At 44.5% G+C, this 15,284-nt stretch overlaps 1 protein-coding gene across 3 annotated transcripts in view; it reads right to left on the bottom strand.

Moving 5' to 3' along the window:
- Positions 1-7,598: 7,598 nt before the first annotated feature.
- The window catches only part of DNAJB6 (DnaJ heat shock protein family (Hsp40) member B6), a 59,065-nt gene continuing 51,379 nt past the window's right edge, over positions 7,599-15,284 (bottom strand). For all 3 annotated transcript variants that reach the window (XM_030264278.4, XM_012571386.5, XM_030264277.4), the window contains one exon: positions 7,599-9,221. Coding sequence is in view for 2 of the 3 variants with exons in the window: in XM_012571386.5 (XP_012426840.1) it covers positions 9,139-9,221 (83 nt within the window). In the remaining variant the exon portion in view is untranslated. The remainder of the gene's footprint in view (positions 9,222-15,284) is intronic.

Raw genomic sequence — 15,284 nt, 5'->3', positions numbered from 1 at the left:
CAATTGCTGCTCCCATAAATCATATTTATTTTCCAAATAATAGGAAGATTCATTGTATCCTGCCAAGAAGTGTCACCTGGTAATAGGAGCCAGTCAAAGCAACAGTAATTTTCATGCCATAAAAACAGTATCAAGACCGTTCACTGAGTAGGATGAATGCTATTGATTGGGGGGAAAAAAACCCTATAAAAACAGGAGACAAAAATTAAGTAATGATGTATCAGGTGTGTAATGAAAGGTCTGTTAACATTTCCATTATTCAGCTTCCCTCTCTGGATGCCTCCTCTGAAGCATTTATGACCCAGTAGGAAACCTTCTCCTCAAACCAGGGCTGTAAGGGGTTAATGGTGTGAGACCAACACTTAGAGAAGAGCAGTTTCAACCATTGTACAAAAATGAAGGGAAAGGTCCTGCCCTGGCCTCTGTTTATTGACACAGCAAAAGCCCCAGAGCGTTTCATTGAATTGACTTTTTCTGCTGCAAAAAGACACAGGGCTGAAGGGAGGGGACTGCAGAAGAGCTGTGGTCAGGAGAAGCCACAGGGCTGTGGAGAGAAGACACTTGTGCTTTCCCCAAATCTGTCCCCTGCATGAGGGGCTGGAAACTACAGGGCCCCTGCACTGAGTCCACTAGCAGCCAAAACAAACAGCACAAGAAAAGCTGAGCATACACATCCTTATTCTCAATATTTGCCTAAACTCCTTCCCAAAAAAAATGCTTTTCCACTGTGACCAGATACTTGCAGGCTGCCTGGCTGAGAGGCTGTTTGCTTGTGCAGCCTTGGCAGATCCATGGGCATTTCAGCTGTCAGCAAAGCACCTGGCTGAAGGCCTCACCACACCAGTGGTGGAGCGGGACCAAGACCCATTGGTTTGCACCACTTCCATCATCCACATCCCACAGACATGATTTCTGTGTCCTGTGTCCTTGTGAATGACCACCAAGAGCACAGCCAGCAGGGACAGAAATACAAAACCTTGAACACTTGTGCCTGTGTGCAGGCCTCTGTCACTGGATTAAACTGAGAACAGGGCCCTGTTCTGTAACCTCCTGGCTTTCCAAATGGTACCTCCATAGTCTCACTTCTCAGCAGCAACAGGTGATGGCATCATCACCCCCTTCTAGTCAGTGCCAGCAGAAGATAGTCCTAAAATAAAGGCCATCTCAGAACCTCTCCCCTCTCATTGTCTCATCCTGATGACTGGAGTTTCTGAGCACATATAACCCTTTCTAGCAAGAGACTGATGACTTTTCTGGGTGGAAAATAGATTCTGAGGCAGCTCATTGTTAGCAGCTTAAAAAACCACATTGTTAAATGACAGACCAAGATCTAGCTGCTAAACTAACCTAGGAAAAACTTACTAATTCCTGTATGAACCAGTGGTTGTTTCATAATTGGGCTGGTGGAAACACCTATAGCTTTCTGCCTTTTCTCAGCTGACACATCACAATAAAACATGATATGAGGTGATTCATTACCATCGTGTTCTATCACATCCATCTCATAATGCAACCTCAGACTTGTCTTACATGAGCTAAATAATATTTTCCTGAGAAATCATGATAGAAAAATCTGTGGTTCCAAGGGAAGTAATTTTGCTGATTAAAGAAAATGCCACCACCAAACCTGAATCCTGCTGAGAAAAACAGGGACTCAGGTGTACCCAAACACCTCCTCCCTGAACATCTGTGGGAATCCAGGGCTTCCCTCTGGCTGCCCTGGCAGGTCTGGGACCCTGGCAGGGGTCAGGAACCCCCCTGGACAGAGCCCCGAGAGACACTGTCTGTGATCTCTGTCCATGGAAAAGAGTTTTCAATCTTACAGGATTAATTACAAGCTCTGAGTGTTTGATATCAGTAATAATTAAGTGTGGCACAGGTGCAAAAGTAAAATTTTAGGTTTCTAGATTAGGGGTTCAGAGGGGACAAGATGGAGGAAATTGGGTGTGTCTTGTCCTTTTCCTCCTTCTTCATGCCCTCCATGTTTCACTGTAGTGTTGGCATTTTTCTATTGGTTTAGGCTGGGGACACACTGTCCAACGTAGGTGACAGATATATTGGCACGTTATTGTAAATCCAGCACAGGTAGTTTCTGGTATTTAATGTTTGTAACATCCCACTGAGGGCAGAGCCCCACACGCTGCCCTGCAGGACAGAGCTGCGGCAGGGCAGCAGAACATGTTAGAGATAAACAGAATAAACAACCTTGAAACCAGCACAGACAAATTATGGCTTCTTCTTTGGCAACGGGGCAGAAAGACAGAGACTTTCTACAATCTCGGAATCATCAATACCACAAATTCCGACAAACATCCACTGAACTTCCAACAGGGCTGTCTGCTGGAGCAGAGGCACAGCATGCAGGGGTCACACATCACCTGAGTCTGTGTCTGCACTCAGGATAAAAACATATTGGGCAAAATCGCATTTACAGTGGAGCTGGATCTGACCCAGAACTGCAGAGCCAGACACACTCTGGGCTTTGACAGGTCCTGACACAACCTTTTGGGGGCTCAGCTCAATGAGCTGGTTTTGTCTTTGCACTTCAGCTATCACTCTTTGCTGTCCTGTGCCCTCCCATCTCTCTGGATGTTCCCATCACTGACATTTCCTCATAACTATTTCCTCAGACATTTAAGATTTCCCAGATGACGTGGGTGACCCAAAAACCCAGTGAACACTTACATGCAGCTGTCCCTGCACAAAACATGCTGATGGGAACAGGGAAGCTCACAGCCCAGATTGCTACAGATGGGGTTGGCAGTGGAAAAGCTGTTGCAGTGCCACGGGCAGTGCTGCAGAAATCGGGGACACGTGGAGTGACACCGCCCTGGACTCCAGGCGCTGCCTGCAGGGATGTGTCACTCCTGGGGTGCCTTCCCAAGGTTACTGGACCCATCTCCCTGGCTGGCAGGGATCCTTCAGCTTTCTGTGGGAGCAGGAGCCTGGCAGTGGCCACAGAGCTCAGCCTGGTGCTGCCAGCCGGGCAGAGGCACAGACAGAGAACGCTTAGGGAGTGAAGAGTGGAGGCAGGAGCTGAGCCTGAGCCAGCAGCACATCCCAAATGCTGCCAGGGAATGTCCCATGACATGATTTCAGCTGAGGGGGAGGGAAGGTGTGTGGGACCATGCTCTGGAGATACTATCACTGCCATGAGCTCATGTGTTTGCACCCTCTGTGAGAGCCTGGTGAGATGGAGGGCAGCAGAGCCAGGCCCCAGGTCTGCCCTTCCTGCATCCCAGGCTGTGCATGGCCCACTTCTCTTCCTGTCAGTGGAGTATTACCGAGCTGAGAGCATGCCAGTCATGCTTGTCCAGATGGTCAGCACAATTTATGGAGCTGAGCCACTGTTTAACCATCTTTCCCCATTCTGAGAGGGTGATCAAAGGTAGGAAATGCTTTCTGCAAGGAATGGCTCAATGTGCTGAACCTCTTGAGCCATAAAAGAGTTAACCAAAGGCTGGCATGAGTATAAAATCATGAGTACCATGGAAAAGGTGAGTGAGGATGAGGTGGGCAGTGTCTCTTCCCCTGCTGGGATGGAGGAGGGGAGGAAGCCAAAGGAAGATGTAAGAGAGAGTTTTAAAACACAGCACCTATCTCATTACCCAGTGGAGTCACATGAGGAATGCCTTGTCATAGGACAATGAGTATTGAGCAGCTTTCTAGGTGAACAAGTCAACGGGAAAAAAATACTGGGTAACAAAAAGGCCATTTCTGGATCCAGGAGCCTCTGAGCCCCAAAGAGCCACAGCTGGGAAAACACTTTGGTGAGGTATAACACGCTTAGCCTGTTCCTGTGCTTTCCCCATGGCAGCCACCATTAGTCACTATCAAAGCCAGGACTGACAAATCCTTTTCTTGGGCACAGAGTGTGACTCACAGCCCAGGGAAGGCTCCAGTGCAGGAACCTCCTCCCCGCGTCCCGCAGCGAAACCCGTGTTGTCACAGCTCCACCGCTATGGCAGGTTGTAGCTTGTGTCTGCTGCCAGCATCGAGTCAACACCTGTGTCAATGTCCCTTCCAGGTACTGTGGGAAGTGGTTTTTTTAGTGCTCCAAAACCTGTCCTCAGTGCTCCTTCCCTTCCTTGGCTCTGAGTGTGCAGTGCACTACAGAGGCTGCAAACCATCTCCTGGTCTGACCTAACAATATGCAATAGCACTGCTCATCTAAGCACATTAAACTGTCCAAAAATGCCACATGTCTGAACTCAAAAAATCAGGCAGAAACACGTATTTTATAGGTTTAACCTCATTACATTTAAGGGGTGTACGTGCATAAAAGCTTTGGTGTGATCCATGATTTTGGCATCTCAGCTTTTATCTCAAAAGCCTGGAAGTAAGTTTTGTTTTTTAAGTTAAAGGAAATTTTCCCAGCTGCAATCTCTTAACACTGAAATAATGTAAAAAAACTCCACCTGCCATAGAAGACTTCACTAAATTTCAACCACCAGCAGCCTAAAGAACAAGCAAATTGCTCAGCACTGACCAAAGGATGAGCACTTCCCAAACAAGGCATGGAAAAAATGACATCTGCTGTTTCACTAGAAAGGTGCATGTGTGTGCCAATGAAAGGAGACACTGAAGAGATGCAATCAGACATCCAGCCAGCACAGTGAGATCCCATTCCCTCCTTGAAGACATCCTAGAAAATCCGTGATCACTTCCAGGCAGATATTGAGGTGTTTCCCTGAAATCAAAGCATTCAGACTCATTATCAGCACAGGTGTTTTAATCTCCCTCTCACACTCACTTCTTACATTTTGGGCTGGTTTTGCAGTGACAACATGAGGCCTTCAGGAAGAGGCAGGATCCTGCCTATCTCAAGCCTGGGATACTTGAAACTGTAGTTCAAGATATGCCAAATGACATGGTCAGTCTCTTCTTGTCATGATGAGAGCAGAACCTACCCCATGCTTGGAAATGTCACCTCACGCCAGCTCAGCCACTTTGTAAGTGCTTCACTCACTGTCAGAAGCTAATAGCTGGTGGCTAAGAGGGCACCATAACAAACCTGACACTTCCTAATATCCCACCTAATCCTTTTGGGCTAGAAGAGCTTGTGAAGAGACAAAGTGTGCTGACACAGGGCAGGTCAATCGATCAAAGCTCCAAATATGAATGTTTAGTGAGATCTGTATGTGGCTATAAGTGCCCTCTTTTAATGCCCATCAATGAGGAGGAAAGTTGCCTTGCCTGGAGTTTTTAGTGAAACAGGTAGCAATGAGAAAAGTATTGCAAAGAGTGATAAAAAGTCTCTTAAGACCAGCTTCCCCCTTGGAAAGAAGAAAATTAAATATAGCTAATCATGGGTAAATATGTCATCCCCATCCTCCCATCAATGTGTGAGTTACAGGGCAGCAAGGTGCTCCCTGGGCAAGGAAAAATGAGAGAGCCCTAAAACGTGAGCTCAGCTTGGACATAAAAGAGAACTGTATACGATAACCAGGATCTGAAATGCAGGAAGGACTAACCTGTGCATCCAGGGAATCCTGTGCAACTAGCACACAAAACAAAAGAGGAAAAATGGAAGTTAATAGAATTCTTTACAGGTAGAATAAAACAATGTAATTTGATATAGTAACAAGCTAATCCCACCACTTGATAGGCACCAGTTTGCTGGCACATAGTGGGGAACATTCCTGAAGAACAAGGGGGTACGAGTCACACGTTTCAGATGTGGTTGGGAAAACAGGCACCTTAGTGCTTACCTGATGGTTGCTACACATTTTCTAGATATTTGACTCATCATCTTTTCAGTGTGTTACTGCAAGAAATACATACAAAGGCTCATGAAATAGTTTGAAATCTGGGGAAAAGGGAAGTCTGTAAAGGCAGCCAAGCTGACAGAAGGAAACAGAGCTTTGTGTTACCCCTAGGAGCAGGATGTACAGGTCTGCAAGCTGCTCATGAAGGTGGCACCAGCACGGAGTAGGGATTGGGCAAAAACATGAAAAATACTTTTTTATCGTTGTAACACCTACACACTCTGAGGTCATTTATTTTAGGTCAAAGTCTTGCCAAATCTTGTTTCAAAGAGTAGACAGTGCACATCTCTGAAAGGTGTGGAAAAACAACTGAATTTAAACCGTTTTCATAGTGGCAGCTTCCAAGTGAGAAGCAGGAGCATTTTTCTGTCAGCCTTGTGTTTGTTTGCAATTGTGTCCCCTCTATCTCAAAATTGGGGTTTTTCCACTGTTGTCTTTTTAAGAGATGCCTTTCAGTGTATCCTTCCTGTTATTCAACTGTTATCTACCCTAGTAAATTTATTTTCTCATGGGATACATTTCAGGTCTTGGAGCCCAGGTATCTGCTCCATAAAGAATCATTTTGCAATACAAGTTATACATCACATCAGGCCCCCTATTTAAACTAGCTCTGTATCTGTTCTCAGCTCTTCCATAGAAGTATTGTGGGATGGGCAGGAATCGTTTCCCAACTTTCACAATATATTTACTCACAGCCATTCTTGGGCCAGCATCATCTGTTATCAGTTGCGGTGTCTCACACCCACCTGCATTTTTTTCCTACCCTGACACATATTTAAGTACCCACATCATCAGGCAGCTTCACCTGTGGCAGATGGATGCACTGGGAGGCAGAACCATGTGCCTGCTCCTACAGACACAACACCAGCTCCAGGATGTCCTGGAAGCAGCACAGCCAGGTGAACACAGTGCTACAGCCACGCTACACTTGAGCAGTTCCCCTTCAGCTAAAATCCAGAAATAATTGGGCTGAGAGAGAAGGAACAAGGCTCAATGGCCATGGGCCTACATCTCTTAATTTCCAGGCAAGCTCAGACAGATTGTAGGTAGTTATGGGAGAGATGACGCCCGTGGCTCCCTCCTCTGGGGACTCTGTTTCCCAGGAGGTTCTCCCAGTGGGTGTAGGAGGCCACCTGCAAGCACAGCAGCTCCTTTCCAGTGGGGTGAGGATGCCTTTGTTGAGACAGGCTTTTCCTCACTAATTTAGAGCCTGCATGCAGGTCTCCTAATTAATGCTCTACATCAAGCCTAATACAGGGATTGAGTCAAGGAAGTATTTATGTACCAAATCCCTGTCTGTTCTACCTCTTCAAGGCACATTCCTGATCTGGAGCCACTCTGTCCCATTACGTGAGGCTGCTCACAGCACAGGGATAGTCCTGGGGAAACCAGCCCTGTGCTGGCGTCACCTCTCCCTTCCTCCACCTCTGCTGCTTTCCCAAAGCATGCACCATGTCCCCAACCAGTGATGAGCAGTAACAGCTTTAACATATTTATGGGGGGCATTTCTCCTAGAATATGGAAAGCAACCCAACCAGAATGCAGTTCAGTGTCGTGCATTATCCAGGATGAATATTCCTTGCAGGGCAAATGTGCAAGCTCTCCTCATAGTGATGTTTCCAGCCAGAAAGAACTCTCATTTTCCAGTATCAGCCATTTGACACAGGGTCTGTATTGACTTGCTCACGGATTTAACAAAAGGAATTACCTGGAATGCTTGTGGGCGTTGTGTGAATGAGGACTCTCCCCCCGCGCTTACAGCCTGAACTTTAATGGAAATGAACCAGACAACTGATGCCAGTCTACAGCACAGTGCAAGAGGACAAAGTATAAAGGCAGATTTTCTTTATTTTTAAATATTAGTAACACTGCACAAAAAAAAAAAAAAAAAGTGGTACTTAAGTGACAGAAAACCGGTACTCAGTCCTTATTTGATTTAACCGTAATTTACAGACCCTAAGAGAGTTCACAGATGGTTATTGTGTGTTATATGGTGCCTGCAGAGGGTTACATTGGGTAATTGAAGCTAAACCATTCAGATACCAGAGACACCAGAATTTGTTATATCAAACCATGCTAGAATGCAGACTTGGCTTTTCTGTTTAGCTCCTCTCTTACACCATTATGTGCATTCCTGCATCTTTGAGACGTTAGGATGGGTGAGTTTCTCCAGAAACTGTGGACTTTCAATATTGCCAGGTTTAAGTCTGTTACATCAACAACATATTGGCAAGAGGAAGATAAAAGAAACAAAACAAAACCATAAGCTGCTAATTCCTACCTGGAGGTTAAAAAAAAGGAGACAAGAAACATGACAAGAAACATGCAGGTAAATGCTTAAGGCAACAAAGGGGCTCTGTACACACTAAAAGGTTAAGAGAAGCAATGTGTCATGCACACGAGACAAGTATGGGAAGCAAGGAAGTCATCTTGCCAGGAAATATGTATTTCTTTTAATTCTAAGACAGCTTTTCAAGCTAAAAAAAAAATAGTCCTACAATAAAACCAATGCAAAATGCTTTCATACATAAAGGTATAAGTTCTTTGCAGAAACAAGTTGATGAAATCTAAAACGGATGCTGAAAAAATGTTTGTTATCTAAAACCTACTCAGGAGAAACAAAGAGCAGTTTTAAAGTAGCACTTGGATCATTTGTCTCTAGGTTCTGAAAATAAACTTTTAAAATAAGGAATGATTTCACTAAATTATTCATCAGGAGTCAACTATGCCTAAAGAAATCAGTAGGAGTGCTTACAGGAGACCATCATTACACTACATTTCTTAAAATCAGAAGATAAAATTTTCAAGATACAATTTGAGGGAACATTTTAATAGGGACAGAACTGCCCAACCTGGGAAAAAAAAAAAAAAAAACAAAAACCCAACCATAAAAGTCACTTATTAATCTTGCATAAATTACCCTATAAGAGCTCGTCTCAGTCCCACTCCCAACAACATGAGTGAACAGGACTCTTCTTTCAACAGGCCTGATTTGATGCCAGTGACCAAACAAGCAGGCATTTGCCTTTTATATCCTACAAGACAAATAACAAACACTAGACTAGAGTCGCCTTAGTCCCAGGGAAGGAAGAGGTAAGAAATTCTGTAACGCTTTCCAATCTTCAAACATAACACACGTCTAACCACGACCTGCCTCATCTGAATTCCCTAACCTGAACGGGCAAGAAAGCCACTCCGTGAAACTAAAAGGAATAACATAGTGCAATTTTAGTACAGTTTTAAACATGAGTCACTTCCTTGGTAGCAGTGTGAACAATCAAAAAATATACACAAAAAAGAGGTGTGCTTGAAGGTAACATGAAGTTGTAGTCATTGTTTTAAAGGTATTGGCATAGCAGAGAAGTCCATTTTAGTAACTCGCTTTGGTTGACTTCTTCTTCTTCAGTTCCTCTCTCTGCTTCTGCTTCCTCCTCTTGCTGCCTTCTTTGTATCCTGAGGAAACACGGCTTGTAAAACACTTTTCACAGCATTCACAGACTTTTCTCTCTAGCAAAAGCATATGTTCTCTGAATGGTTTAGAGAATATTAAAGAAAAGGTCTGGCTTCCTAATGTGTTGTTTGTTTTTTATTTTAAATTGCCATTTCCACTATATCCCCCATTCTACTATATCCCTTACACAGGATAGAAAGAAAATACTACCAATCTTTGAAGTTTTAAAAGATCTGGAGAACTTTCAAAATACTTCAAAGCCATTCAGGAAAAGCTTCAAAATTAGAGCACATGCAAAACCAGAATAATTTTCAAAAAGGAAGCAATAAATAAGACTTATGCAGCAGGAGCAATTTAAGTACTGGCATTTCCTGCTCAGGGTAGTCAGAGTTACCATGATATTTGCATTTCCATTTTAAGACTAGGAAATGCCAAGAATCCTGAGTAAATAAGAAGGTGCTCAGTGTTTACCAATATATATTTTATATGCTGGTCATCAGCCTGCTCATGCTTAACTATGCACCACAGGTTATATTCGACTGCAGCCCCAATGGTGCATGAAAGCATTGAGTTCAAGCAACAATTATTTGCTACAGGTTCAGTAGGCACAAGCTTCCAGCCATGTGATCATCATTCCAATGGTTTATTACCCCCACAGGGATGTGTGTAAAACAGTTGTTGCTCAGCATCACACCTTTTCCTCCAAACCTGCAGTAAAACCCAACTTGCTGGCATGCTTGCACGGGCAGTGAACTGTGTGAACCTCCACATCTACCCCGGTGCACTCAGAAATCTAAACTGAGAGCCAGTAAACATTTCCCTCAGACAATCATTCTGTGATGTTTTGAGACAGCTGGAGGGATCTTTCAGCTCAGTGGTGCTCTGTCACTGGAAATCAGCACAGTCCAGTGACCAGGAGCAGCACAGAGCAGAGCAGCCCCTGCAATCCAACTGAGGGGCAGGGTTGGGAGTCAGAGGAATGGCTCTGTGGAAAGGCACAGCTCTGCCTCTATGAAAATCTCTTTTTTTTCCTCTGTCCTGTCAGCAGGCAGGCAGAGATGGCCCCAGGGAAGCAGTTTCACCAGTGCACCTGGTTCTCCATCAATTTATCAACAGCAAAATTAAGATGGGAAAAGGAAGTTGTGGGAGGCTAGGGGAGAACAAAGCCACACTGTGGCTGCAGTTTGCTCCTCACCAGAGCTCCTCCCAAGCACAGTTAGAGATGTGCCCACAGCACAGCTGAAGTTCTTCAGTTTAAGACTTGGGGAGAACCACAAAGTAAGTCTTTTGGCTAAAACCATTTGAGACATTATCAAAAGTTTAGAGGAAATACACTCACTTGTAGCAACGGAAAACTGTTCTAGGTTATCATTCTAGCTCCTGCGCTGTACCCACAGCATGACTTCATCTTTTGTAATTACCTGAGTCAAGAGGCAGGATATTTATTTAGAAATTCTGCCATGAGCAATCAGCCTGCACAAAGTTAGAGTGGAAACCAGTGTTCTTGTTCAAGGAAGAGAGAAACTGGCGGTGCTTAGCAGAATTGCAGATGACACTGGGTTTTCCCCTGCACTCTGTCACCCCCTGAGCTAAACTCCTGTCCCTGTTCACTGTGTGAACATCTCCTCACTAAGAATTCCATCCAGGAAGTTTCCTTCCACGTCAGCCCCTTGGTCACCAAAAAGAGGATCCTTTTGCATTCAATTCACTGAGTAAGGCACCCATCCCTGAAGGGCTCAAGCATCTCCTGCTTTACCACAGAGGTCAAGGGAGGCGGAAGAGATGTGCTGACTGCTGAGAATCAGTCATCTGGGAGGTATTATTCAAAGGATTCCTCCCTTTACTGGAAGGAAAAACAACATTATAGTAGCTGATCAGAACTAGCTCTTGTAATACCTATGAAACAATCACACGTGTTTGGGAAAGGATCATTAAGCCCTAGCAGGTATTAGCTTCATATTTTTTTCATTTCTCGTTCTCAAAACAGTGTCAGTATTTCTAAAAGGTTTCCACTCCCAGGCATGATAGCATTTGATGCTGCTATTTTATATCATAATGGTTTTTTTTGTTTTCATTTTCTTCAAATGCTTGAGATTTTGAAAGCAATTCTAGCAACTGTTTCTTAAAAATACTGAGTCAATGTAAATTATGACTTGAAGTGAATGCCACATAATTTATTGTCTTATAAATGAAACAACTCAAATGTTAAAATATTACGGTATGAAGATATTTAGGCATTTGACAACATGGTCTCCTACCAGCCTCTGGTATGATAAGGCTGAAAAGTGGAAATCTTTCAAGCGTTATCACTGACACACAGAAAGAGATTGCCCAAAGCAGGAGATAACACACAAACACAGAGTATTCCTCAAGAGAAAACGGCCAGGTCCTTTCTATTTTGAGCCTGCTGTGATAAATAATTTCACTGTCTGCCGTTTCCTTTTCTATCCCCACCTAAGAAGAAAGGATAGGTCAAACTTTGCCAGTCTGTTGCTCCAGTGATGCTGTGCTGGCTGATAACAGCCAAAAACCTGATCCAAACAAGTGAAGCAGCTCCTAACATAAATAAAGATTGCACACTAAAGAAGTAACCCTTCGGTATCTATTTCACTCCAATACTTCAACCAGCACTAATTAAATGCATATTTAGCTGCCTTGGTTACAAGACTAGCCCCAAAGTCATGAGACAACAAAATCTGAATTAGAAAGCAGCAGCCCAATGACTGATCACTCTGCAGTGAGCCTGTGTCCTGGCGAGTTGCCAGCATCCCAAAGTGTCCATAGAAACTTCCCATAGTGTTGCACTTCAGCCAAACAGTGCTGGCCTTGGAGAAGGCTGTTCAGATTTCCACCCTTAGCAGCAATTTTTAGCCAGCCAAACTCTAGAAATGCCTCACAGGGCAGAGGGAGAACAGGTTGCCAAGAGCTTCTCCAAGCTGTGACGTCTGGAAAACAGATTCACTCAAATGCAGATAGAAATCTCCCTAAGTTGGTACTTCTTGCTTTTGTCAGCTGCCAGGAGCAGAGATGGGTGAAGCAGAAATCCACATCATTTGGAATTACACCTGCTTTACTGCTTGGATAATTCTTGTCTAAAACAACCAGCATCAGCTAACCCACTCCTTCCACGTCATCCCCTTCTTTTCTACTTCTAGAAGAGCCATAAGGAGCACATTCAGAAGCTGTTCCAGATTTCGTGAAGCTGCTGAAGGCTGAAGACAACTTCCAGAAACACTTAGGTGCAACTCCTTCAACCATCACTCAGCAAGGACCCAAACAAACTGGGAAGCTTCTCTGCTGTGTCCCAGATTGACTTTCCTTCTGGCTTTCTACTTCCCTGCCATCTGCACCTCCCAAAGTCACAAGTTTGTTCAGTCACTGACTCTGAAACTCATCACATTCTTGGGTGGCAACTGCAAGGGAGGTGTGCACGTCGGGCGGCTGATCCCAAAGCACAGTGTCCTGGGGAAGACACTCCTACCCAATGCATTTCTGGTATCCTGCTTTTTCCTGCCCTGCCTGACATCTGCCTGCTCTACCAGGATGCAGAGAGTGGCCACAGGTCTGCTCCACCTTCCTTCTGCCAGCACAGAGGAGTGTAGGAGTCAGCAGAAGGAAACGAGGTGTTCAGTCACAGCTGACAATTAACACACAGCATTGCTGCTGCTTGACCCACATCAGTGAGCAACAAAGGCCATGGCACGACTTTTATAGAAGATCTGCTAAGGTGAAGACTTTGGAGCAGCCTCCTTCCACTTTCAGAGTGAAACATTGAGGTTGGGGTTGGGAGGGATTCATATTTTCTGCTCAAGTCTCAGAGAAAATGTTCTCCAACATCTACCAACTTTTTGCCAAGATTGTGGCCTTCCTTCAAAGCATGGAAGCAGCCATGGCCCCAGCACCCACAGAGCTTTAAAAGGGCAGTGAGGCAATTTCAAGCTGGGTTCTGTAGTGCTCTTTCTAATTTTCTGCTCTTAGAAATCTCTCTCTAGTCAAAACAATAAACTGCTATTTCAAAGGCAGCTGGCTCACTTCTGAGTTGCAGATACCCTCAGTTACTTTAGACTGACCACGCTCACATATGCCGTTGTAAAAGACATACCAGATCACAGCTTGAGTATCATTTCATGTGTGACTCAATTTGCAATTACAACTTTACACTTTCACATCCCCTCCCCTCAGCCTGAGCCACTGCCCAGCACACAGCACAACCTGACCTACTAATTCCCTCTCCTCATCCCCAGCTCCTGCCTGCTCCTCCTCCTGTGCCACGGAGCATCATGGAGAGGGAGCCTTTAGTCAAGACCTGGGGTGACAAAACATCCCACCCTGTCTAGGTATGCTGTTCCATTATTCAATTATCCACACTGTTACATCCAAGGGGTGAGTTCTCCAGTTTCACTGGCCAATCTGGTGATGTAATCCCAACTTTGATGTTTTAGGGGACTGAGAAGCTTTAGCAACTTGTAGGGGCCTTCCTTCATGCTTGCTCACCATGTCGTTTTCTTGACCAATTCTGCCTAGAACTGCCACAAGAACAAACCAAGCCAGATATCACCTGTTTTCCTACTGTTACTTAGGGTAACACAAGCACTGAATAGATTTCCAAGGTTTTACTCCCAAATGGCAAGCAAAAGCTTGCAAGGCTGTGCAGCCATGGAAGCCCTTCCACACACAGCCCAGCTGTCTTTGATGGGTAACGGGATGACTTCGTACCAGCAGCCAAAATACCATGCTTGAAGGCAGCTCTGGGCTAAGCCTGGGGGCAACCAGCCAGCCTCCAAATCCACCAGCCAGCCTCCAAATCCACCAGCCAGCCTCCAAATCCGCCAGCCAGTCTCCAAATCCACCAGCCAGCCTCCAAATCCACCAGCCAGCCTCCAAATCCACCAGCCAGCCTTCCCAGCCCCTGCCCTACATGGGTACAGCTGTTACCCCATCCCACTTGCACAGTCAGAGCAAGGGGATGTGGAACAAAGGGAGGGCAAACTCCATCTCTGCACCTCCAGCATTCCTCATGTATTAGACTTCCAAAAAATCAGTGGCTTTGCTTTCCTTTCTCTTTCCATTACATGCCCAAAACAAAGTTTGTGATGGAATTATAAAGTAATTAGTTTGGATAACAAAGCACATCACTGTTACTAGTTAGTAAAGTGTAATTCAGGAAACTGCACATTGGTAAAAAGAACAGAGACTGAATTAAAGATGAAATGAACTACAAATAGCTCAACTTTCCAGCAGAGGAAACCATGCCAGGAAAGGATCAAGATTAGTTAAGCTACTTCTTTTAGAGTGGTTTACTCTTCACAGGTGCCAGCAGATGAAAATGCAGCAAAAAAAATGAATTATTAATGTTGTAAGTTGTAGGTTAATGCAAGCTATTTCTTTGAAAAGGAAGAGCAAACCTTGCAATATTATCTTCCAAATAATGAAATTTGTATCATATTTTTTGACTATTTTAACAATTAAACATTTCAATCATTCTTGTTGGATAAAGGTCAAAACTCTCAAATCCAAAGCAGTAGTTTTTAAGGGGTAGTTACCACTACCTCTGGCATTAACAGCTGCCATCCCCAGGTCTCTGCTGGCATTAGCACCACTTTGACGTGGCTCAGATCCCCCTAGCCAGCTGTGCATCACACTGTCAGGGAACACATCACTTGCAGTATCTGAATTCTTATTTCAAAAATTCTTTTTTGGAGCTAGAGAACTGTTTGATACATGCAGCAACTTCAGAGCACAAGAGGTGAAGTTTTATTCTATAAGGCCATTATGAAACTGAGAACAGTTTCCAGAGCAATTTCTACTAAAACACAAAGTGCCCATGGTAGATGAAGAATTAAATTAAACTCTCTTTTTTTTTTCTCAAATACCCACTGTGATAACTGGCAATCCTGACTAAGGAGAGGATTCATCTCACCTCTGGATATTGCCAGCATAAAGGAGTTGGCCAGCCTTTCCTCTTGGGCCCTAGAGAGATGCCACTTCCAGAGGGATTCCCACCACATAGTCAAGATGAAACCTATCCCCTTCTCCTTCATTTAAATTTCCTACAGACTTACAAA

This window comes from Taeniopygia guttata, chromosome 2 (assembly GCF_048771995.1).
Source record: "Taeniopygia guttata chromosome 2, bTaeGut7.mat, whole genome shotgun sequence".
NCBI classification, from domain to species: Eukaryota; Metazoa; Chordata; class Aves; order Passeriformes; family Estrildidae; genus Taeniopygia; species Taeniopygia guttata.
Note: the sequence above shows the minus strand (reverse complement) of the source record. Positions and strands in the feature narration are given on the sequence as shown.